We start from the raw sequence: 26871 nt of genomic DNA, 5'->3' as shown, positions 1-26871 counted from the left end.
GTTTTTGTTTAGGTCTAACTTAGTATCTTGCTGTTTTAAAACCAAGTAATTAATTTTACACAATCATCTCATTCTTAAAAATCATTTCACTAGACATAATTAAATTTTTCATATAGGAACTAACTTGAAGGAAATCAGTTTCCTTATCCTTAACACTCTCTGTTCTTGGAACAGTCTCTACCTTGGTAAGAGATTCAGAATCAGACAACATTTAACATGAAACCTGCTCATTAAATCAGAAAGCTCTATAATCCTTTCCCAGGTGAAATTAAAGAGCCACAATTGCAAGGCTTTCCATAGCAAGGAAAAATCACAAACCTGGAGTTTAATTATGGACTTGGAAGAACTGTGGGGCTTTTATAAACTGAGCGTACATGCAGTGCTCATAAAAGACACCAAATGAAACCCGGACCCTGAATTTCACGTTTCACTACACAACAGGTAACACAGCGGCAGAGGTTGGCCCGGCCTCTCGTTCTGACCCTCAAATATAACTCACTCCTGCCCACCTGGAACTAAAATTAGGAGGTTGTACACATCTATTCGAAACTTGACAGCACAGCACAATATGATTGAAAGTCAGAGAATGGCTTTGAACTCCCCCTCTATCAATTACTAGTCATGTGACCTTAGTCAAATTACTTAACCCCTCGGAATCTCAGATTCTTTCTCTGCAAAGCAGATATTAATATCTCCCTTAAGAAGCTGTTAAACAATGATTGAAAGACAATTACCACAGATACAGTGCTCAATAAATGGCAGCTATTTTAACTGCTTTCTCATAATGTTTGTGTTGACCTGTTCATAGCAAACCGTAAGAAAATGACTAAACACCAATCCGTTATGAGAGGGGAAAGCCTCAGGTACCACAGTGTAGGGAGGCAGCAACTCTTGACCTTGTCTGGATCTGTGACAGTGTTAAGAAGTTTGATGTACTTTGCTATTGTCAGTCCCATTAAAATCTACCTGTTATTACCAAAGCCACAGTCCATCTGAAGTATCAAACAAACCCAAAAGATAGGAACCACAGAGAAAAAATTCAAAATTATTAATTTGTAGATTAGATTCAGAGATTAGAAATGATGGTAGGTTTGAGTGTCAGGGGAAGCTTTCTTTGGGAGTTGGGTGGATAGGAGGACTTGAGTTCAAACTTGAACAAAAAATAAACTGACGAATCAGAATGGGAGGGTAATCTGAGTCATGACAAACAGCACAGGCATATGTGTTTGGGAGCCCCTAGATGAACCAGGGTAGAAGATTCACATCGGGCTTGTGACTGGAGGTAAGTCTGGAAAAAGTAACTAGAAACAAACTTCAAAGTTTCTGTCCCATTTAAATTCTACATGAATGGGTAAATGTGTTGGGGAGAGGGTGGTTATAAAAGTTCTTAAACAGAGGAGTGAGAATAAAGCTAGACCAATGAAAATGTAAACGACTGTAGGAGAAGGCCAATTAGCAGCTATGGGTATGTGTAATACTCTGGGTCCAGCCTACTAGCCTACCATGATAGCTGTGAGAATAAAAAGATCACACAGAAAAAAAAAAAAAAAAAGAAATGTCAACACTCATTTCTAATTCACTGGTTGTACATTGAGCAAAGTAGAAGTAATCAGAATGTAATATGAAATGAAGGTTTCAAGTCTGAGGGAAAAAACAAGCAATGAGAAATGTAACCCCGTTTTGGGTTAAGACTCAATGATTTCAATTGGTCAAGTACCCAAGTAGAAATTGGGAGAGACGTTAAAGTGGGAGACACAAACTTCCTTAAATCTTCCATTTTCACTAGTATTAAATCAGAGCTCCCAACTGTGTCCAAGTATGCCAGAATTATAACTGTAATCTTGCCCATAGGTTTCTATAACATTCTTTGAAACTAGCCAAATTTGTATTCAAAACCACTGAGAAAAGAATTACATTCTCACTGCAAAACAGATATTTGCATTCAAGTAAAAGTAAAAGATAACATGAGAAGGCACCTCCTTGTGACAAATAAGATGGAGCGGGAGGACCCTCACAGAAAGTTTTCTCTATACTTTCTTCTCCCTCTGAAGAAAATGCCAGTCCCTAACTGTCTAGATAGATTTTCTGCATCATTTCACATACGTACTTTTCCCAGAAACAGTCACCAAAAAAAACATGCCCCCTGATGCTTATCTTCAAGTTTTACCTGAAGCACATTTTTACAGCCAATTTTCAAATTCCTAAAATCAAATGGAAATACTGATATGATCATAGATGGAAACTCTAATCTGACTAATACAAGTATTTTGTAAGGGTCAGTTTTAGCACATAATCTATACAAGTATCTACTGGCCTTACGTCATTCTTCTTAAGTTAACTCAGATTCACATTATCTACATTTAAAAGTATTATTTCCCTTCTTACAGAGTTAATCAGTCTTTAGCATTAACTTGCTTTTCAGGAAGGATTCTTATTTGGGCTTAAGAAATTACATGTTGACACATTAACGTTGGTGGGGTTTTTAAAAATATGTTCGTATTTGGCCCACAATTTATTTGCTTATCTCCCATTCTCAAATACTTATCCTAATAAAAGGGACAAGGTAAACTGTATAACACAACACCAGAAATGACCTTTTGTATCTAGCTAAGGGAGAGTAGCTGATTAGCTTTGAGTAAAGACACACTGACTTTACAATGTCTGGCCCAATCTCCTGAGCCAGGCTATTTTGGGTATCCAAGTACTTGTCTGGCTGTGTAAGGTGAAGACTCCACATTACTAACATAATTCACTAATAGAAAACCAAGATACATCTTAATATAAAATAATATACCACCAAGGATTCCAAACACAATCCACTTATTTTTTAAAAAAATTATTTAATCTGACTGACTTCATTTGAAGGTTTGTTTCACTTCAGGTCAGAGCCACTGAGACATTGGAGATCTGTGTGACTGTCGTATTACAAAGCAACTGAATCATGATCCCTATTATTTTCCCATGATATACTTCTGATGTGTTTTTATGTGCTTAATATATGAGAAAACTCCCCATATGTTTCTAAGGGCACCAAAATCTAGTCAACAGGTATCATTCATTTAAACATTTTATAAATCCAGAAAAGATTTTCCAAAGTGCTCATCTGGTTGTCTGAAATGCAAAGCCTTATCTACAATAACTACATGCCTTTCAAGGGAACATGGGAAACAAGCCTTTGAAACATCCTTAGTTTCTAACATCCTTAGAAACAAGAAGGTAAATATGCCAACTGGAACTAATTGATTAAATTCACTAGTTAACACTGCTTTCAAAATGCATAATATCTGGGAACTGAATATTACTCATCCTTTTTTAGATTTGCTTTTCTTCAGTCTGGCCGACATTGCCCTCAAAATATCAACTAAGAAGAGATACGTGGAAATGGGGAAGAAAAAATATATGTACTTTACTGGGGTTATCTACCCTAGACTTTTTTTTTATTAGAACTCATTTGATATCTTTTGTGAAGCAAAAAATATGGATGTCAAGGGGCCCCTTTAAATGATCTTTTAGGGAAATAAATGGTTGTGGGCAATATTGATGAGGGTTTCCTTACAATAGAGCACCAACTTTGAGCTGTGAAATATGAGAAAGCATTCAACATATAAATAAAACATCTCTTGCCTCCTTCCTAAGTATGACAGAGCTCAAATTTATTTTATACTCCAAATTAATGGAAGGCAGGAAACAAACATATTTAAAGCACACCCTATGAAAAAAAAGTTCTACAGTGAACTATCACCACATGCAAAAAGAGTTCTGTATAACAAAGCTATTTCCATGTCCCCAGGGGGTGACCCAGAAAAAAGGAGTGCTTTGACCTGGTTATAACAAATTCTCTCTCTCTTGGTAACCTATCCTGGTCTTTAACAAATTATCACTCTCAAAGGTTTTCCTTCTATCAAATCCAAATCCTCACTGTTAGAAGTTCAAGTTCATTTCCTTCTTTTGAGGAGCCAATTACTGAAGATGCGTCAAGAAGGAAAAATTAATGTCAGCATTCAAAAGAAATAACCATATGAAACTAGGTTTATTACGAGATTTTTAAAAATAGCTCTAGTACAAAAGGCTTAAAAAACAGCAAATTATATTTGGATAAGAGACTTCTTATCTAAACAGTAATCCAATCTCAATTTAAAACTGAAGTAAAGTATTCTCACCATTTGGAGCTGCTGGTAATGAAGGAAATACTTCGTACTTAGGTCTGACATATTAAAAGGTCATGAAAAGCTGTATTTCCACTGTCCTCCTAGAATCTGCCCGAAAAACTTGCAAAGCAAACTGAACATTATGTAATTCCAAGCAGATCTGCCTATTTATCCATATCATGAATCAGGCCCAACTCTCACTGTATTCAGTTTGTCTAAATGTTGTTGTGGCCCCCATCAATGACCTACAAGAGTCCCCGTGACCCTGTAGGCTGCAGTTACCTCCATTAAAACCTTCAAACCAACGACTCAAAGCTCAAAAGAAATCCACTTTTACAAGTACTTCCCAAAGGCAATGAGAAAGGCTTGAAGCTGTTGATTATTTGTTCTTACAACATTTTTTAAACTTTCCTTCCTGCAATTCTGTTGCTCACTTTTAACCCTGTTTCCTATTTCTCTCCATTTCTCGTCTACCAACACCCTAATCCCTAGCAAGAGAGATTAGTTTTTTATTCCCGATCTCTCCCTGCTTCTTTTCTCTTTCGGTAGTGGGCTTCTAGTCAGTTTTACTGACAAGTTTAAAGGTACACAGGCTGTGGAGTGGCAAAAATGCAGAGCGACAGGGAAAGTATGTTCCTTACCCCCTTGACGTAGTTTTGTGAATTATTCTTCTCTTAAGCAAACTGGTACCCACAAAGTAACGACTGGTAAAGATGGGCAAAAACACTTGGTAACTTCTCACACACGACACATTCATATATATTAGCTTCAGCACTTTCACAGAAATCCTATCATGTGAACCGAGGTTAAAAAGACAGATCTATGAATAGAATTCATCCACAAATGGAACCGCTTGTACATTCTTTTGCCAGAAGTAAAACATATTTACAAAAGAAATACAACATTTGCAAGATACTTATATATGCACCAAATAGATAAGACCCAATATTCAAGCCATATTTGAAAATTAATCCAAATTCATTGCAAAGATACACTCATCAGTTTCTTAATATTTTTTAAAAAGCGCATCAGTCTTAAAAAAGTAGAAGGGTTAGAGCTGATTAGTATGATGAAAGTCACTATTAAATTCTCCAGTATATAAACAAATAGCTCATGAAGTCTTTATACCCAAAGAAATCACACACTGCCTGTAAGTAATATCTAATTTTATCAGTACAATTCCCTCTGAAAATAAACATGGGTATTCCATACATATCATTGGCTTTATCCTGTAATGCTGTGTTTTAGAAGTAAGCCTCGTTTCTCAAATCAAATTTTCATAACCTTAGTAGTAGGGGCCTTAAAATCATTTTGTTAGGTTTGACAGTGTGCCAGTGTAGGGCATGGGAGGGGACTCAATCATCAGCTACAGAGACAGTGAGCTTTTATCAACACATTCGAGTCAATGCTGAGCCTGGTGCGCTACTGCAGAGCAATTGAGTGTTTTCCCCACAGGCTGTAACTGATTATTGACTCCCCCCCATTAGCATGCAGGGTGCATACTGAAGGTTCAGATAGAAGACTGAGGGACTCCTATCCCAAGGCCAGTGCTGAAAGACAGCCTATCACTTTGTGTAACTGCGGTCTATGTGTGACAAACCTGACCTACATTTTTCCCTTTCTTTCTCACAAGAGCTTGTCACTGTTTTAAGAAGCTATTTTCTAAAACACATAAAAGAAATGACTTTTAAAACTGCTTAGGAAAGGTGCATTCCTAAAATACCATTTATAGCAATCTTATAAAGAATAGTTTATTCAGGAGACAATCATGAAACCTAGCCTAAAACAAGCCTGAAAGACAGCAGAGTGCTTTATGATGTTATCCCCTATCACACCCTCCTTTTGATGGTCATTTATATAGTACTCATTGTTAAAAATGCTACAATTAAAATTTGAATCAGTACATAATTAAATTTAACAATAAGAAGTTATGAAACATATTAATTAGAAATGTGTAATTAAACATTTTTCATTAGTTAGAAAAAGTAGCTTTCATGGCTTCCAAGAAGCCACATCCTAGTAGTTTTGTTAACTTCTCAATGGATACACAATAATCACCGCTAAGAGAAAGACCTCGTTAAAACAGTGATGGAGCGGGAGAGCAAAGAAGGCTGTAACAACTTGGTACGAAGGCTGCAAAATGCTCCCCAGGAAAGGTTGCAGACTGTGCTTCGAAGAGTTGCCAGCATACTGTGGCTCCTCGCCCCAAGTACCCACCATGCCGCTGCAGGTCATACTCTTTTTTTGTCTCTTCATTCCCTAGAATTTTCCATGCCTGATCAATTTCGATGAACTTCTGTATACATTCCTCCACTGTTCCTGCTGGCACATCTGCACTTTGTTTATCTGGATGATACTGCCAATCAAAAATAAAGGGGGTGGTGAATAGAGGGGGTTGATGGGGTAGGTTAAAAACAAAAACAAAACAAAACAAAAAACCCAAAACTTGTAAATCTAAGTTTTAGTTAAGAAAGAAGGTGATGAGAAGATGAAAACTAAGATGCCAAGGCAATGAGACAACTGTGTTGGGCACAGGAGACAAGTGCCAGGTTAATTAGACCACTGGAGTATCTCTATAAATCCACCAGTGACATGATCTGTCACAACATGCAAAGACAGCATTTTCTGGATAATTTGCTGATGGAATCACTGGTCTCATGGACAATTTACCTAGAGAGGATAACTAACACAAACAGAAATAGGTACGTGCAGACGAGCAGGACATGACAAAGAAAGGGCACAAACTATGCAGAGTATGAAGCTTTCCTTATATAAGGTGCTTAGCTGTAAAAACCATCACAAATGAACTATACTAGCTTTTTCTTAAGAAAGCAGATTATACAATCATACTTGAAAATAAATACCTTTCATCTTCCAGCTCAGCCCTGAAGATTTTAAAGTTACAAATCCCCAAACATAAATTTTTGTTGAAAAATAGTTATTCTAGGGCAGATTGGTAATAAACACTGTTTTTGTTTTAAAGATTTATTTCAGAGAGAGAGAGCATGTGTGTGCATGCACACGCACACACATACGCACACACATACACACACACACGAGAAGGGGGAGAGCCAGAGGCAGAGGGAGAGGGAGAGAGAACCTCAAGCAGACTCCTGGCCCAGCACAGAACCCCACATGGGGCTCAATCTCAAGACCCTGAGATCATGACCTGAGCCAAAACCAAGAGTGAGACGCTCAACCAAATGAGCCACCCAGGCGCCCTGGTAAGCAACAACTTTAAAGAACTCAACAAAACATTTGGATATAAGTTAATTCATTAGTAAATCTTTCTCACTTGTGTTTTCCAAATCTAAGAAATTTTAAAAAATGTTTTCAATATGCAGTAGTTTGTTTAAAGTATTTGGTCAAGGGGCGCCTGGGTGGCTCAGTAGTTAAGCGTCTGCCTTTGGCTCAGGTCATGATCCCAGGGTTCTGGGATGGAGCCCCACATCAGGCTCCCTGCTCGGCAGGAGGCCTGCTTCTCTCTCTCCCACTCCCCCTGCTTGTGTTCCCTCTCTCGCTAGGTCTCTGTCAAATAAATAAATAAAATCTTTAAAAATAAATAAAGTATTTGGTCAAAACGAGAACATTTTATACCAATTCGATTCTCAAATGCTAATGTAAATGTGGCTTACTAGATATCTCACTTATATTATCTCCTTTTTCCCCTATATTCTCCGTGGTTCTTCCTTCTCTTTTTATTTCTTGGTTCTGAAAGAGTCAATGTCATTTGCATTTCAGCAGTCTTTCAACAAATAAGCGAGAAAAGGTTATCTAAATGTAGAGACATTTCACTTAAATAATGTAGGGATCATAGTAGCAGATACTCAAATGTGTCATTTTTTCACTCTCAAGTAAACAAGGAACCACTTGATAGTATTCAACTAGAATTTGCCACCAGTAATTACTCTGAATGCTTTATCAAATATGTTACAGAACATACCTAGTTTTAAAAGTTACCTTACGGATTTCTTTAGAACTAGTAGACTAGTTTTCCTCCTTTAGTGCTTGTCCTTTTTCTTCAAAGTTTTTATAATAAAACAGGCAAAAAAAAAACCCCACCATTTTTACATTTCATGACATTAATATGGTTCGCTCACATACTCATCAATTAATAATGGCATAACCACTTAAATTCTTTCACTGACTATTTTACAGACATTAAAAGAACACAAAAAATTGAAAAGTGCAACGTCATGTATTATCCAAGTTGCTAAGGCCAAAGCAAAGTCACTCAGTGAATTGTGGCAAGTAACACAAAGTAAAGTGACTTCAATCCTCAATCCAGAATTCAGAAAACATGTAAATTTTTTTTTTTTAAAGATTTTATTTATTTATTTGACAGAGAGAGAAATAGCGAGAGCAGGAACACAAGCAGGGGGAGTGGGAGAGGGAGAAGCAGGCTTCCCGCAGAGCAGGGAGCCCGATGTGGGACTCGATCCCAGGACCCTGGGATCATGACCTGAGCCGAAGGCAGACGCTTAACGACTGAGCCACCCAGGCGCCCAAATATGTAAATTTTTAATCATAATGTAGACTACTGGTTTTGACAGTGAATTTGTTTTCATGCTGAACTTCTTCACACTGCTGATGATTCTTGCTAGCAGAGCAAAAGCTACTGTGTTATCTGGTTGCACAGAAGAACATCATGCATGCTGAGAGAAAGATTATAGGGCAAACAAAGAGAATTAGGCTTCCATTTTCCCTCTAGCGAACTATTTCTCTTCCTATGCCAAATTTAACAGTTATCAACATTTAAATATTTAAGCAAATTAATATAATGACTGAAGAAAAGAAAGGGAAACTAAGTCTTTACTATTTCATCTTTTTATGGTCATGATTTATCAAATGATGCTCATAAAAGTCATTCCCATACCGAGGTCTAGGCAGTCCCTACATTTGGGTTAATATTTAAGTAACATCCCCACACCAAAAAAGAGTTTGCTACATTAAAGTTCTCTAGCTGACCTATTCTTCTAACACTATGTGAAGAAGATTTCTGTAATAAGCCTTGCCAAGAAAGCCCTACAAAATCAAGAATTAGTTTGTGGCCACCCAAAACTAAAAGCTATCACTAAATTTTACTGAGTCATAGATCAGTTCTACGACAGTCCAAGCATAATTCCATTTCTTACTAACTTGTTATTTTCCTGACTGCTATTTTAAATAAGCAACTCACTATCTGAGGCTTTTAGGTCTAATCTGTTGTGCTATTATTAGAATGCAATAAATTTTATTCTATGATACAGAGTCCAATTAAGAAATGGCAATTATTAGCAAGAAAATAAATATGTCATTTAGGGTGCTAAAAGCCTCAGTCCAATCTGTTTTGACAGCAAGTTCCAGAACAAAATGAAGGTCTAAAAGAGAATAACACGTTCTGTGGTAGGCTGAAAATGGCACCTAAAGATATCAGGTCCTAATCTCTGGTACCTGTAAAATGTTACCTTATCAGGAAAAAGGATCTTGGAAGATAGAACTTGAAGATCTTTAAATGGAGAGTACTCTGAATTACCAAAGTGGGCCCTAAATTCAATCAAAGTATTCTTATAAGAAAGAGGCAGAGGGAGATTTGACACACAGAAGAGAAGACGGTATGAAGACCACTCAGAGAGACAGAGAGGGATTTGAAATAATGGTATCAAAGATTGGGAGTGATGAGTCCATAAGCCAGGGAATGCTGGCAGCCACCAGCATCTAGAAGAGACAAGGAATGTACTCCTACCCCTAGAGCCTTGACTTTGGTTCAGTGACACTGATTTTGGATTTCTAGACTCCAGAATTGTGGAAGAATACAGTTCTGTTGTTTTAAGCCACCACGTTTGTAGTAATTTATTTTGGCAGCTACAAAAAATCATACACTGTGTAAATATATCTATGGTTTATATGGAAATACAAAGGATCTAGAACAGGCAAAAGAATCTTGAAACAGAACAAAGCTGAAGCTACGGTAATCAAGACTGTAGTACTATATCCAAATATATCAGCAGAACAGAATAAAGAGTCTAGAAGTAACAGACCATATATATATAGATATAGATATATAGATACAGATATAGATATGTATAGTCAATTGATTTTCAGCAAAGGTGTCAATGGAATTCAATAAATTGAATTGAAACAACTAGATGCCATGTGGAAAAATTAACCTCAATCCCTATCTCATTTCATATACAAGAATTAACACAAGATGAATGAGTCATAGACATAAATGTAAAACACAGAACCATAAAGCTTCTAGAAGGAAATACAAGAGAATATCTTTGCCCCTTGGGGTAGGCAAGGACTGCTTTGACAGAAAACAAACAATAATGACACAAAATGGATAAACTGAACATCAAAGTTTTAAAACTTTCTGCTCAGCAAAGACACCATTAAGAAAACAGACAAGCCACAGACTGGTTAAAAACAAAACAAAACAAAAACTGACTAAATATATATCTAACAAAGCACTTGCATCTAGAATATACAACAATTGGGGAGCCCAGGTGGCTCAGTCAGTTAAGTGTCTGCCTTCGCTCAGGTCATGATCCCAGAGTCCTGGGATGGAGCCCTTGAATCAGGATTCCTGCTTAGTGGGAAGCCTGCCTCTCCCTCTGCCCCTGCCCCTGCTCGTGCTTTCTCTCTCTCAAAATAAATAAAATCCTTAAAAAAGAAATAGAACATACAACAACAACAAAATCCTACAAATCGATGGGAAAAAGACATACTAATTAAAAATCAGGGGGAAAAACACTTTTCAAAGAAGATAGATGAACAGACTATGCGCACATGAACTTGCACTCAAACTTTTTCATTAGTTAACAGGAAAATATAGATTAAAATTATGACATATCACTAAACACCTAATAGAATGGCTAAAATAAAAAAGACATAACACTAAATGTTGGTGAAGATATGGAATAACTGGAACTCAAATATGGTTCTGGGAGGAAACTATTTGACAATTACTTATAAAGATACACCTATAACCTATTCTGTGGTCAAATAATTTTGGATATTTACTTTTGGATATTTACTTAAGAGAAACGAAATATAAACATATGCTCACTAAAAGATTTACAAAACAATGTACTCACAGACTTATTTGCAATAGTCAAAAACTGGAACCATAAAGTCTATCAACAGGAGAATGGATAAACGGTAGTATGTCCATACATAAGGAATTCTATTCAACAATAAAAAAGAAAAATCTATGATACACTCAGTGACATACATGAATATCTAAAACGTTACACTGGACAAGAACAAAAGGGTACATACTATTTGATTGCATTGATATGAAATTTAAATTCAGGTAAATCTATAGTGATAGAAATTAAAAGTTGGTTTCCAGGTGAGAATAGGGGGTGGAAATTAACTGCAAAGGGGCACAGGAAATTTTCTGGAGGAACAGAAACGTTCTACAGTTTGTTTGGGATGGTGGTTATATGATATCAAATCTCACCAAACTGAACACTTAAGAGCTGTGCATTTTTCACTTATGTTGACTGCATCTCAATAGAAAAACCTCTTTAGACATGTCTAAAATTATTGAGATTTAGAAAATCTTTCCAAGCCATAAAGAAAATGAGAAATTTCTTCCAATATTAAGAGAAAAATACAATTAAAACATAGAAAATTAATGCAAAGACTAATACGAATTAGTGAAAGTTTAAATTACAGACATAAAAGTATAGTTTTATTACTTCCAAGTACATATGCCAACCTCCAAAAACTTTGAAACATTTAAAAAAGTTAAGTATTGCTGAGGACTACAGTACATTCAAAATTAAAATATCATAAATATGTCACAATACTAAAAATACTGAGAGTGAGTGTCTCTCTGTGATACTTTATTACAACAGTACAGAGGTGTCTGTCTACAAAGCTTTAGCAAACTGCTATTTTACTATTCTCAAATGATTTGATATTCACAACTTTATGATCTGTTTAACCTCCTCACTTTGGGGGAAAATTTATCAATTACACAGACCTATGTTCTTTAAGTCCCCGTGTCACTAATTGAAGATGAGAAAAATGAACACAAACAAAAGATTAGAAACTGTCTTGATCTGAAAATATAAGATCACTCATGCAACTACAAGATATACAGAAAATTCTGTAATATTATATCAGGATTAATATGTGTTATCTATATCCTGACTAATTGTCTAATTAATAACTAATGCTTTCATTATGGACTCTTAATTCTGACTACCTGAGATTCTATGGCAAAGGGTTGTCCAATATGGAACATTTTTTGATTTTAGATTTTCTCCATATAATAATTCCAAGTGCTAGTTTCTAAATTACTAATTACAGAGTGACTATCACAATGTGTCAGCCCAGAGAAACTCAAATGTGGTCCTCAGATTTGCATCATCAGCATTATCTGAGAGCTCATTAGAAGATGGCCCCATCCCAAACCTGGGGCAGGGGGTGGAGGGGAGCACGTGGGATCCAGAATCTGTGTTTCAACAAACTCTCCAGGCAATTATCATGCATGCTAAAGTATGAGAAGCACACTGTTAGCCTCTATTGCTTAAAACATAGAATTAGGTGCAAGTCAGAAAATTAGTGCTTTGTAAACATTTCTCCTTGACAGATGCATCCTTCCAAGTAGGTATCCACACACAAAAAAGAAAAAAAATGCTCAAAGAGTGACACCCTCAATTGTTAACCTAGACCACTACAATGAAAATTACATAAAGTATTCTAAGTCATAAATTTTTTGATATTTGATACCTTTTGTTCACTAATCATAAATGCCAGCCCGTTTGTTTCATTGTTTGCACAAATGCCAACATCAATGATGAAGCTAATGAAATCTGAACAATATGCCAGTGGTATTTTAACCCGTTGATTTATTTTTAGAGGAGGATACAATTTATACCAGGCTTCAGCTACTGAACACTGCAATAATGTCCACTGACAGGCTTAACACAGAGACAAGTGTTTTTCTACTAGAAAGGACAAAAGTTGAAGTATGTATAAGTTGTGAGAAGAGCATATTACAATACATTGTAAAAATTCTAGCAACTTCCAAAAGGTTTTAGTGCAAATTCATATATTCATTAACTCCAAATGACCTTTTTTAATGGCTAAGCAACATGTAAAGTTGAAATGAAATGGTATTTCTTTAAAGAAAGTGCGTAAGACAGTTTTATGCTAAACTGACCACTATACAATAAGGTATTATTTCAGATCACCTAAGCAGAGGTCCACCAGTTTTAATACCTTTCTTTTCCCTTTTTTAAAAGATTTTATTTATTTGAGAGAGAGAGAGAGAGAGAGCACACACAAACAGAGGAGAGGGGCCGAGGGAGAGGGAGAAGCAGACTCCCTGCTGAGCAGGGAGCCCGAGGCGGGGCTCAATCCCAGGACCCTGGGATCATGACCTGAACCAAAGGCAGCTGCCTAACCGACTAAGCCACCCAGACACCCCTTTAGTGCCTTTCTTACATTCCTTTTTAAAAGGACATACTGCGGGGCACCTGGGTGGCTCAGCTGTTAAATGTCTGCCTTTGGCTCAGGTCATGATCCCAGAATTCTGGGATCAAGCTCTGCATCGGGCTCTCTGCACAGCGGAGAGCCTACTTCTCCCTCTCCTTCTGCTGCTCCCCCTGCTTGTTCTCCCCACCTCCTCTCTCTCTCAAATAAATAAATAAAATATTAAAAAAAACCAAAAGGACATACTGCTTTATTTTACTAATAGCTTGCTACTTAAATCTAAAATTAAATAAAAAGTTAGGGAATCATACATTAACCCTTTACTACACATGTGTGATGTGTGATTATGCTGTTTTGATTTATAAAATATTGATTGTAAACAGGAAGTAACAATCAACTATGAGAAGGACTCTGAGCAAATTTAATTAAACCAAAATTCCCAAATTGTTATACTGATATTATCTGATCTATCAGTGTGGACCCTGAGGACACAGCACTTTGGTTTTCGTCCGTATAAAAGAGGAGTTTGATACCATTAATAGGATGCTAGCTCTCTATTTCTAGCTTCAAATTTTCTTGAATTCCAGAACCAAATTTCAAAACACCTTCTAAATGCTATCTTATCAGTACTACCGGTTCAACATATCCAAAATCCAATTTATCATCCGGACTCTAAAATTAGTTTCACCTCCTGTTGAATTCCTCATTCTGTTATAATCACCACTATGCTCAATAAAAGCTGAATGAATGAATGAATAAGAGAATAATAAATATATTTCCTATTAATCCAGGCTACAATTATCAGGGTAAGCTTCCTTTCCCTCATCCTATGAATCACCAAATTCAGTAAATTCTCCCTATACAATGTCCTTTCCATTCCCAATGTCAAACTTAGTTAAAATGAGAAGGAGCTTTTTCCTGTTCTCTAGCATTCACTTCTAATAGCTCTCCAATCCACGCTCCTGCTTCCAAGTTCATGTGCCTTGCCTTAAAACCCTGACCATGTCATTCCCCTGCTCAAAAATTTTAATAGGTAACCTACCGTACAGTGAATTACAGTCATAGTCCTTACTCTTATAGGTAAAGTCCTCCAATAAAAGAACCCCAACCTACCATTCCAGCTCTATTACAAGTATTACAGATACAGCATTATGTCTAGTCATTCTACACTAGTCCTTCAGATATCATCCCTTAAACATGCATAACTTTGTTTGTCTTATTTATGCTTTGTCTCCACTGAAACATCCCCCACCAGTTAAAATGCATCTCTTCCATGAAGCCTACATGTGTATCTCTGTGTGTGTGTCCTTTTGAACTCCTTCAATAATCCTAATTTTAAAGGAATTCATAGTTACTTGTGGACTCAACCCTCCCTTAAAACACTTAATACTACTGTATCTTAACTTTATCTGTATCTCTGCAGAGATTAGCACAATGCCCCTTTGCACAAATATCCTCCATAAATACTTGTTTATTTAAGTTGTACATGTAACTTTCCCCAGAAGTACAAAGTCTGAAAATTCCTGATTTTAGTCAGCACTGGATGGAAGGAGGAGCAAATTTTAGGTTTAATCACTTTTGTATCTTTGCTCTCACACTCTTTCCTAGTAAACAAGTATTAACTATATGTCATTCTATTTAGCTGACACATGGACAAATATGATTCGGGGATATGCTTCAGCCCAATGGTCTTCTTCAAATATTCTCCAAACTGAAGAATGAGATACAGACTACACAGAAACTTACTAAGAGGAATGAATTCAAGAGTATACTTGAAAAAAAGGAATGGATGTGTAACTGTGGGATGTGTGAATATGGAAAAGTTTGAATCTTTAAAAAAAAAAAAAGGTCCTTAATGTCCTTTTCTCTATTCCCCACCAGTTTTCCCAAAAGGAAAGTGTTCGTGTTTCCTATACGAATTCTGTACTACCAAAAAGAGAGTATCGTAACACCAGGAGACCTTATCAGTATCTCTGCAAAAAGAGAGCTGGATGGCATTGCATTTTTTTGCATTTTTTGCCAATGATTCTGTGGACAGAATCCCATTCAAGTAACGTCTTGCCAAGCCCCAATAGGCCCAATGTCGTATTTCCATGACATCACAGTGGATACACATTCCAAACAGACTATAATGCAGAACACTACTGAGGAACTTCAAACCATGGCACACATATAAACATTGAATAAAAGCTTATTGTGGGTCATTCTGATTTGAAGTCTTCTTGCTTTCATGAGTCCAGTCCTCACTACATTTTGAGGTACTCATCACCTCTAAAGAGAGTAAAAACTCACTTCTTTAAGACACTGGCTGTAAAGAAAATTGAAAAGGTCAAGTTAAGGGAATTTTTGTAAGAGGACATTTGTACATCTAACCACAATAATATCTGACAGCAAGAATAAAACTGTCCAAGGTTTTTACTGGCAAAGAACTTCCTCTGATTTACCAAAGTATTAAATATAGGCTCTATTAAAATAGTTCATGAAAACTAGTAGTTTCTTAATCTTTGATAATTTTATGAAAACCAAGGATGCTCTCCCCGAAAGTGTTTATCACATCCCTAATCTTCCCTCCTTCCAAAACAAGACAAAGAAAAAGACAGTTCAGTCACTAAAAGTTAATTCTAAATAACTGCACTTCTTTGCTCTTATTCTCTGAACACTATGATAGTCACAGGAGACCCTCCCCAACACTTCCTAAACCTCTCCCAACCACTGCCTTTTCTCTCCTTTTTTTTTTTTTAAACTTTGATTTCTTAAGTAATCTCTATCCCCAACGTGGGGCTCACAACCCCAAGATCAAGAGTGATCTTGAGTGAGACGCCCCCATCTGATTCTCTCACAAAACAGCTTCTCAAGCTCTTCTCTCCTCCAATCTCCCCACAAAACTCCTCTAATGTATGTCAACACTCCCCGGCTGAAATGCACTGGGGGAGTCCTGATCAGCTGCCGCAGAGGCCAGGGCCATTTCTGAGAACTCCCCTCTCCTTCCGCATCGGAGAGAGAGACAGGAGCCTGCCAGCTCCATTCTGCTGTGGTGGTAGGACCGCCACCACCCGCCAGAAGACAAGAATCAAGCGTGGAAGGAGAGAGGCCAGAGGCCAGGGCACTCCCTACCACTGGGCCCCTGAGGTTTATAGAAGGAAAGGATGCAGGCAACGGGGTCTCTTAACCAACTTGTAACAAACCAGGGCTGAGGGAGAGCAGGTTCCCTCCACCATTTTACAACACAACAAACTTCCACAATAGCCCTCCATACAAGGATTTATCTGGGAAGGAAAGGGATGGAGAAGAAAGGAAAGGGTATAGAATCGCCTTGTCTAATATTCTTCAGGTGCAGTAAAGTCTTCCTACCATACTTCTCCTTGATCCTGCTTGCTACAATTGGCAATGGTTATTATCCTTCCAAATATACAATGGGGGAGGGGAGAATGTCCTTGGATCATCAATCAGAAGAGATGGCACAATTATTCATATCAAAACCTAATCTTTCACTACCTTAGAAAACCAGAAATTCCTAAGTTGATATATTTTTTTAAAAGGACAAGGAAGGGCAGCCCCTTTTCCTAAATAGATCTTCCCCAGTTCATTGCTATCTCTACCTCCCCAAAAGTACGTCCTTCTACAGCTGTTTTCTTTTTTAAAGTTTATTCATCTTTTTAGTAATGTCTACACCCCACGTGGGGCTTAACTCAACCCTGAGATCAAGAGTCGCATGCGCTTCCAACTGAGCCAGCCAGGTGCCCCTCTACACCTATTTTTTAAACACTGAATTACCAATGTTTGTTGATAGCTTGTAATTAGCAGAACTCAAAAATAAAACTCTGTTTTATATTTGAAGAAACTGAAAGACAAAATATCAAGTAATGTTATTTGAGTGAATAGTAAGTTAAAGCAGTGTCTCTAGGGTTAGATAACAAGAATTTGTGTGACTAGAATCACAACTGATCCTACAGAGTAGGGCCCATATTATTATAGTCTTATTTTTAAGTGAAATTATTAAGACAGAGAGTTAATACTGCCATTCTTCTTTTCAAAAATTGTTAGTTTTTCTGATATAAAATTGTACTTTTTATTTTCTCCGAGTTCATCAAACCTTACAGGTCTGACGCTGACCTTTATTTATTTATTTAACAAGTAACAGCTTTACTGAAATACATTCACATACCATAGGATTCACACCTTTTTAAAGTATGCAATTCAGTGGTTTTGAATATTCACAGAGTTGTACAACCATCACCACTATCTAATTTCAGAACATTTTCATCACTCTACAAAGAAACCCTGCATCCGTTCAGAGTCCTTCTCTACTCCTCTTTCCCTCCAAGTCTCTGGCAACTACTAATCTACTTTCTGTTTCTGTGCATCTGCCCATTTTGGACAAGAATGATATATATGTACACATATGCACACACACACATATATACATACAGTAATTAATTAAAAAGCACACTTGTTGGGTTTTTTGTTTTTTTGTTTTTTTTTTTTTTAGATAGGAGGAGGGGCAGAGGAAAGGGAGAGAATCTTAAACAGGTTCCACACCTAGCATGGAGCCCGAAACAGGGCTGGATCTCATGACCCTGAGATCATGACCTGAGCTGAAACCAAGAGTGGGACACTTAACTGAGCCACCTAGGTGCTCCACACTTGTGGTTTTAAGTATCTATAAAAATTACCTTCCTTAGTTCCTCTGTGAATGTTGGTGAATAACTAATATACAGACAAAAACAGTATGCTCTCCTAGATCTCTAAATTTGGCTCCATAACATAAAAACTGATCTTAATAAGGAATTCTTGTGAATAGTCCTATGAATTTACTTATAATAGAATCCTATTGTAACACAGTCCATGGTCCCCAGAGAGAGCCTGAGAGTAAGGCTTCAGTGTGACTACCTGGCAGTCACGCTGACAGAACAGTATAAGGAAGTAGAATCTCTTTGGTCTACCAGAATTGCTAATGATTGCTTCTATTCTCTGAAAGAGTCATTTCAACCACCATATTTTTAAAGAGACCTTTTAGTCTTCTGAACATAGTTATCTTTAAAACTTCTTTGACATGTCACTATAATATTCTAAATGTCAATACAATATTATCACTGGCAGCTCTAAGAAGAGCTAAAAGAGATGAAAAGGAAAAAGGAGGAGGAGATGAGTAGGAAGATAGGAGAAGGCAGAGGAAGGGGAGACTGCAGAAGAAGGGGAAGGAAAACAGAAGAGGAGCAAGAAGAAGAAGAAGAAATGGAAGGCTAAGGAAAAAGCGAGGCAAGAGACTGAAAAACACTGAAGGAAAACAAAGCCATGCAATATTTACAGTAGGTGTTGACGTTTTCAAATAAAGAATTAAGAGGTAGATTGTAGGAACGGGATTCACAGAAATGAAGAAATGAAATAGGTAAAATATGAGGCTGAGTAACACAACCATGGTAATCCATGCAAAACCCTTTCAAAGCTAAGACTGATCTCTCCACTATATTTTGAACTAGGAGATTTACTAACTCTAAAATATAATTTTGCACCAACTCCTTTTGCTAGTCACATGCCTATTTTTCTTTGTTGACTATATCCAAGTGTGATACAACCTGTTTCTCTGCACATAAGACACACAAAAAATTTAAATTTTGTGCAATGGGTTACATTATATTCGATTTAAATAAAAGGCTAGACACCGCTACCCCCAAAATCCTATCAGACAAGTTTTCGATGACATGATAGTCAACATGAGCTAGCTACACAGAGAATTCCAAGATAAATGCTCTGCTTCCAGTATCCCCCAGTGGCTAACTTCACGTGCCCTCTGGGTTCAGGGAAGACATGGTTTTTGTATAATTAAGAACTTAAGAAACTGAGGCCAAACTAAATAAGAGTGGTGACATATAGCTAGAGATCCTACAGAGCTCCTCTCCTGTAGAAACTCTGGGCTCTGCTCTGTGGCCATCAAGGTCATCAGGTACTAATTAGGTAGTGTGTTCTGTCAACACTTTCATGCTCTTCTTTTATTAATTGATCATTCTGCCACATTAATGATACTAGTACATTGGCTTTGAATTCCCTCAGGTACTCTACCCTTGAGCTAGAAAAGAAAATAAGAAGACATGAGAAAGAGAATGTCACAGATTTTTATTTTACATAGCTTATATTTGAATCAACACTGAAATGGTTTCCTCTACAAGTTATCTATTTCTTTTATTTGTAGAAATGCTCCCATGGACCTAAAATATACAGATTTTCCTTAAGTAAAATATAAATTCTATTGATTTAACTTTATAAGCTATTAGAAAACTACAATGGGAATGAAATGTATATTAAAAGCATTGACGTTTCCTACATAAGTGTTCTAAATTTAATGATGTGATGAAATGCAAAACCCTGGAAAGGTGGTGGCAATTCTCAATTCTAACTACCTAGTGATGAGGGAAATTCACCTAAAATGAAACACAATAAACAACAGAACTGACTTTAGTATTGACAGAAACTCATGAGTTAAAAAAAAAAAAAGGCATTTAAATAACTGTAGTTAAATTCAATGAACTTAATATACTCTTTCTGAAATAGAGGCCTAACTAAGCTTCTGAGGATGCTGAGAAAACACATATCCTCTGAGATAATTTTTGGTTTTCCTTATTGCAAATCACTGTTATTATGAAACAGCCTTTAAACAGTTGGTGAGGAAGTGTTGTTAAGATGGTGCAGTAGTAATTCCATAATGAATCTGAATACAGTTTAGGTAGGCGAGAGAGATACACAATGACTGCCATGGCTGGATTTGTGGTTCATTTTTGTAGGACCCCCTACTAGCTGAAAACAAGATCACGTTACAAAAAGTTAGGTGTAAAAGTACTACCACTGTGTCCTTTACACTTTGACACTACATTAAGATTACAAATGCTAAAAAAAAAAAAAAATTACAAAGGTAAAGTTAAGTACAACACACTACTGCCACCTAATGCTTAGTAAAATATTGCCTAAAGAAGCAGTCAACAACTCAGCCATTGTTTCATGCAACAGTTAACAGCTGAAACATGGTCTTTAAAATGTTTTAACATTTTTAAGATTTTCTGATTCAGATAGAGAAAATATAATCCACGTGCAAGACTGGTAGCCCAAGAATCTGTTTATCCATTCCAAAAATATTTACTAACCACCTTACAAGTCAGATATTGTGCTAGCCAATGAAGATCCAATGATGAGTAAAATAGAATCTCTGGCCTTGAGAGACTCAAAGTCCAGTGAGGTAAAGCAGATATGTAAACAATTCATTATAATACAAAGGAAAGGATGAAGTGTTAAAAAAAAGATGAGAGAATGGAAGGATGTTAAACTTAGAATAAATTAGGGAAGGTTTCTTAATAAAAGTGACATTTAGCTGGGTTTTGCAGGATGAATAGGAGTTGGCCTGGAGGGAAGAACTGTGGAAGGGAGGGAAGGGAAAGGCATTCCAGGGGGAGAGAAACAGCAAATAGAAGACAGGAAAGTACTAAGATGGACATTAGAGCTATGAGTAGAATACTAAGTTATACTGGAAAGGAGTAAAAGAATGTTTGGGTAAGAAAAGCAATGAGAGATAAAGCTGAGAAGTGAAACTGGGTTCAGATCATAAAGGAAGTTTTTAGTACACTAACATGGACTTCTCCCTACTTAAAACTCCCCATTACTTGCATGATAGAGACATAATAATATTTTTGTTTCAAAGACAAAAACAACTGACCCTGATGGTAGGATGGAATGGGTAGGGAGGATAGGCAAGAGGACTGACAATACGAAAACTACTGCACTACTGCAGCACTTGCTCCAGAGGAATGATGCTAAAGATGCTGAGAATAGAAGGCAGGAGTCAAGGGGAAAGGTGGGAAGCTGGGGAATTTGGAAGTCACCTGTGAAGCAGATAAAGCTACAGGGATGTACAAAGAGCAGTCCTTCTCAACTTTTTTGAGTGAGGAACTCTTCCAAGAATGAGATAAAAAGCTAGGGTAAGGGAGATACACAATTGCATACAACTGAGGAATAAATAGATTCCCAAAAGCACCAGACCTCAGATTAAGAGTCCCTAGTTTAGGGGGCACCTGGCTGGCTCAGTCTTAAGAGCATGTGATCCTTGATCTCAGGGTTGTGAGTTTGAGCCTCATGCTGGGTGTAAAGATTACTTAACTAACTAAACTTGAAAAAAAAAAAAAAAAAGAGTCCCTAATTTGGTAATAAGTGAAGAAAGTCAAAGAAAAACTCTGAAAGACAGTAACATTTACATCAGATAAAGGAAAAGATGCTGGAAAAGAAAATACAGCAGGGAGCAATAAGATTATCAAGAAAGAGACTTCAGACATCCAGACAAGAAGGAGTTTCAAGGCAGATAGAAGACACGTGAGAGTAGCAAATGTCATGGTAAATCCACCATGTGGGATGTGGCAAATAGGACACTGGCCTTTTTAAAGTAGGTGCCATTTAGAAGAATGCCAGAGGTGAAAGATAGTGGGTTGAGAAGGAAATGGATGGTAGTCAAGTAATGTTTGGCAAAGAAGAAGAGAGGAGTGACAACCAGAGTAACCAGGGCCAAGGGAGAATTTCTTTGAAAGACATTCTATGGGATGAGTGGGAAAATCTAATAGAAAGGGAGACTTCAAAACAGAGAGGAAGAGAAAACTGGAGCAGCACTGATCATAAGACATGAAAAACTGAGTTCTCATTCTAGCTTTGTTTGTGATCTTAGAAAAGTTATTCAACTGTACAAAACTTCCTCACCTGAAAAATGGAAAGAATGCTTGCTAAACGATAAGCTACTCATGAAAGTGAAGACCTCTGTCCATATTACCACTAACTATTTGTAGCACCTGGCACATACAAGAGAATAAATACTTGGTTTCTCATTAAATCATCTGTCCATATATCTCACACCGCTCTGTAAAAATAAATGACAATGTGAGCAAACATAATTTTGAATACAATTTAAAATTTTTTTAAATGGGGGGTGATGGAAGAGGAGGAAGCAAGCCCTGTAATATTAATATATATAAATGCAGTTGATCCTCATTATTCACAGATTCCATATCTGTAAATTTGCCTACCTGGTGAAAATTATTTTATAACCCCCAAATCAACACTTGCAATGCTTTCGCAGTAATTCATGGACATGCCAGAGTGGCAAAAAACTTGAGTCTCTTGAGATGTATGTTCCCAGCTGAAGTCAAACAAGGACTCCATTTTTCAGTTCTCATAATGTATGCAAATAAGTGTCCCTTTTTACAATCTATTTAGTGCCACATTTTTTTGCATTTTTGTGCTTTTTGTTAATTTTACTGTTTAAAATGGTCCCCAAGAATAGCTTCAGTGCTGTCTAGTGTTCCCAAGCACAAGAAGCCTGTGATGTGCCTTCCAGAGGAAAATTCATGTTTTAGATAAGCTTCTTCCTTTAGGCAGGTGTTATAGCACTTACGGCCCTGAGTTCAAAGTCAATGAATCAACTATATATATTAAAATGTCTTTAAACAGAAACACACACAAAACAAGATTATGTACTGATCACTTGATGAAAAATGTAACCAGAGGCTCGTAGGAACCTAACCCTATATTTCCCCTAGAAGCAATGGTTCAGTGTTTGCTGATTGTGTTTGTGGCAACTTTATAGAATGTAACTATATAGAATATAACTATATCAAATAAAAACTGTACAATATAAAAATATACATTACAATTCATTTATGCCCCACCCCACCCCCTTTAGAGAGCTCTGTCCTGTCTCTCCTGCCACACCCCAGGAAGATGGCATTCACAGCACAGTTAGGGATTTCTAGATAGTCACCAGAGTTTGAAGGAGTTCTAGATGCAGACCAGTCACTAGAAGAGCAGTTTCGAAATCTGCTTAATGTATCTGAGAAGATCATGGTTCAAACAAAACAGGATTAAATAACCAAGTTTTTTGGCCTTTTTCATTATGCACCAATAAACTGTTCCAGTTGAGTACTTCACCACTTGAAGCTCATTTTAACACTGACTTTTCTAAAAGCCCAATACTAAAACTGTACAATAATTTGTTCCATTATTTTAAAGTATACAAGAGTCACTGTGATTATTATGAAGCAGTGATGTCAAAACTGAAAGACATGTTAAAATGGGTAACTGAGGCCTTTTAAAAGGCCTTTTTTAAGTGCTACAATTTTATTTTACTTTATTTTAAAGATTTTATTTATTTATTTGACAGAGACAGACACAGCGAGAGACGGAACACAAGCAGGGGGAGTGGGAGAAGGAGAAGCAGGCTTCACGCTGAGCAGGGAGCACGATGCGGGACTTGATCCCAGGGCCCTGGGATCTTGATCTGAGCCGAAGGCAGACGCTTAAGTCCTACAATTTTAATGACTATTAATTTTTCCTTCCCAAGAAAAATATTCTTTACTTAGTAAACTGAAAACTATAAACTTATATTCCCCATTTTGTTTTTCAGATAACTGTCCTTTAACTATCTAACTCATTTATTCTTCCTGGTCTCAATATTCTCTTCTGCATCACTGTTTAGAGTTCTCAAAAATGCAGGTCTTCAAACTACTAAAAATCTAAAGCAAAAAAGGTTCTACATTCTTGGCTAAACTATTAAAAATGAAATGTAACAGCTGGATAGCCTTGGAGGACAGGTGTAGACAAAACATTGGCTCAAAGATCGCCACACATTAAATCATTTCACATGCTATGGCTCTATTCTGCCATCAGTTCACATGGGTCAAGGACTATCTAACAACATCACTGAACCTGTAAAGAGTAACAGAAAAGAGAGGACAGTACTGCAACCCAAACAGAGAGGCCCAAATAACAGGAGCCAACCGCCTTCTTAACCTTTTATTCTATTTCAGCAAAATCCAGTGCAATTCAACCAATGCTTGCAGTGAGAGTCTATTATATAAGGTACAAGACATTGGTACTACCAAGGACAAAAAAATAACTGAGACAGGATACCTGCCTTCAAAGACTTGACTTCTAGCTGAGAGGTAACCCGAGGCATAAGTAATTACAGTAAAAACAGGATGTGATCAGTGGGATACCAGAATTACAATATACCAATGAGACACATAGGGGACACTTTTTTGGCCAGCTGTAAGAGAAAGCTCCAGAAAGATCTTGAGTTGTTGAGGGAAAACACATAATCAAGGATAAAGGACGAAAGGTGCTATTGCTTCAAGAGTATTTCGCCTATTCTAGAGGGTGCCTGGGTGGCTCAGCTGGTTAAGCATCTGCCTTTGACTCAGGTCATGACCCCAGGGTCCTGGGATCAAGACCGGCATTGGCATTGGGCTCCCAGCTCAGAGGGAAGCCTGTTCTCCCTCTCCCTCTGCTGCTCCCCCGCTTCTGCTCTCTTGCTGTCAAATAAATAAATAAAATCTTAAAAAAAAAAGAGAGAGAGAATGTCGCCTATTCTAGAAAGTATCCTAGAAATGAACTTTCATTTTGCTAACCCCATGTGGGTTATGATGGTTACACACATCAGACAGGAGCTGACTGGAGGAAGAAAGAACAGGAATAGATGACATGAAAGCTGAAACTGAATCTAACACCTCCCTGTACAAAGGAGACTCATTCTGTTACATTAGGATGAGGGGCTGAGTCTGTTGTGGGTGGGGTATGTTCCCACACTTACTGGCCCTTGTCCTTCTTTCCTTACAAATAGCAACCCAGGGTGGGGGTGGGGGGCCATTCTCCTACACAAACTACAAGCAGAGGGGTGCCTGGCTGGCTCAGTCAGTTAAGCATCCGACTCTTGGTTTTGGCTCAGGTCATGATCTCAGGGTAGTGGGATCAAGCCCCGCATTGGGCTCCATGCTCAGGAGGGAGTCTGCTTGAGGACTTCTTTCCCTCTCCCTCTGCCCCTTCCCCTGCTCATGTTCATTCTCTCTCTCTCCCCTTCTCTAAAATAAATAAATAAATCTTAAAAAAAAAAAAAAAAAAAACAAGCTACAAGCAGAATTTGCTGTGCAACCTTGCTCTCCTATTCCTGCAATCTATAGGTAACAGCACTAATTTCTCTAACTGAACACTTACATAGGAGTTTTCATAGGTGTCGAGGTCCAAAGGCAATGTGAAAATTTAATAAAAAATACTCCTGAAAATCTTTAAATTTTCCATTAAGTATAGTATTTTAAGTTTCATAAATACAACTCTATAGCGCAATTTGTGTGTGTGTGTGTATATATATATATATATATATATAACACATACAATAATGAATGCCTGATAAAAAGCACACATCCAAAATATAATTTTACCATTTATAACATTTTCTGAGCTGAACACTAATAATTAAATTTGCATATCATTATGCTATATTTTTATATAAAGGCTCTAATTGCATCTTGGTATAATTTCTAGTGATGATGATAAATAAGGCATCACATGCAAGACATTGGCTAAATGTTTTACACTCATTATTTCACTTAATCATCATTAAAAAAAAAAAGAACAAGAAAAATCTTATCTTGGTTTTTACAGATAAGGAAACTGAGGCTCAGGGAGGTTAAGTCAATCCTCCTGGATCACAGAGATCATGAACAACAGAGGTGAGATTCAAAGACAGTACAAGAAGACACAAAGCCAGGAGTCTGAATCACTGTGCTATACTATACACAGGCTTCCCTAGGAAACTACATTTTAGAATTTATATGCTGTATACACCATAGCATTTATTTTTTATTTTTTTTAACATTTTATTTATTTGTCAGAGAGAGAGAGCACAAGCAGGGGGAGCGGCAGGCAGACAGAGAAGCAGGCTCCCCGCTAAGCAGGGAGCCCGATGTGGGACTCGATCCCAGGACCCTTAATGACTGAGCCACTCAGGCGTCCCTATCAATAGCATTTATTACACTAGGTACTAGTACTTAAACATGTGTCTTCTTCCTAACAATAAACTCTGTTATATCCACAGCATCTAGAATAGTGCCTAGAAATACAGCAGGTACTAGCCCTAGCAAATGTTGAGTGAGGGGACGAATGAATGACTAAAGACAAACCCAGATTATTTCAATCCTCATAAACAGATTTGAATCCATACATTTAACTGATTTGAAAAGCATAATTCTGAAACAAAATATTTCGGACCACTTTTCTAAGAATGTAAGAATTGTATTTTGTATTTTTAAATATTTTGAGATAGTGAAAAGGCATGTTTAGTTTAAGTTGCTTCAGGGAAAGACAGTCTTTTCTGAGCAATCTCATCCCACACGCTGCATCAAGGATAATGCTCAATTTGCTGTCAATGTCAAAAATCTAAAAGAATGAGAAGGGGTTTTGTATTACATTACTGAGATCTTTAATTCGTACA

At 37.1% G+C, this 26871-nt stretch overlaps 1 protein-coding gene across 2 annotated transcripts in view; it reads right to left on the bottom strand.

The window, feature by feature from the left end:
- The window catches only part of DNAJC24 (DnaJ heat shock protein family (Hsp40) member C24), a 63131-nt gene that overhangs the window by 12171 nt on the left and 24089 nt on the right, over nucleotides 1–26871 (bottom strand). For both annotated transcript variants that reach the window (XM_035012508.1, XM_035012509.1), the window contains exon 3: nucleotides 6366–6504. In XM_035012508.1, the coding sequence (XP_034868399.1) occupies nucleotides 6366–6504 (139 nt within the window). The remainder of the gene's footprint in view (nucleotides 1–6365; nucleotides 6505–26871) is intronic.

Source organism: Mirounga leonina, unplaced genomic scaffold (assembly GCF_011800145.1).
Source record: "Mirounga leonina isolate KUSES-001 unplaced genomic scaffold, KU_Mleo_1.0 Mir_166, whole genome shotgun sequence".
In the NCBI taxonomy this organism is placed as follows: domain Eukaryota; kingdom Metazoa; phylum Chordata; class Mammalia; order Carnivora; family Phocidae; genus Mirounga; species Mirounga leonina.
This window is presented reverse-complemented; position numbering and strand designations above follow the sequence as displayed.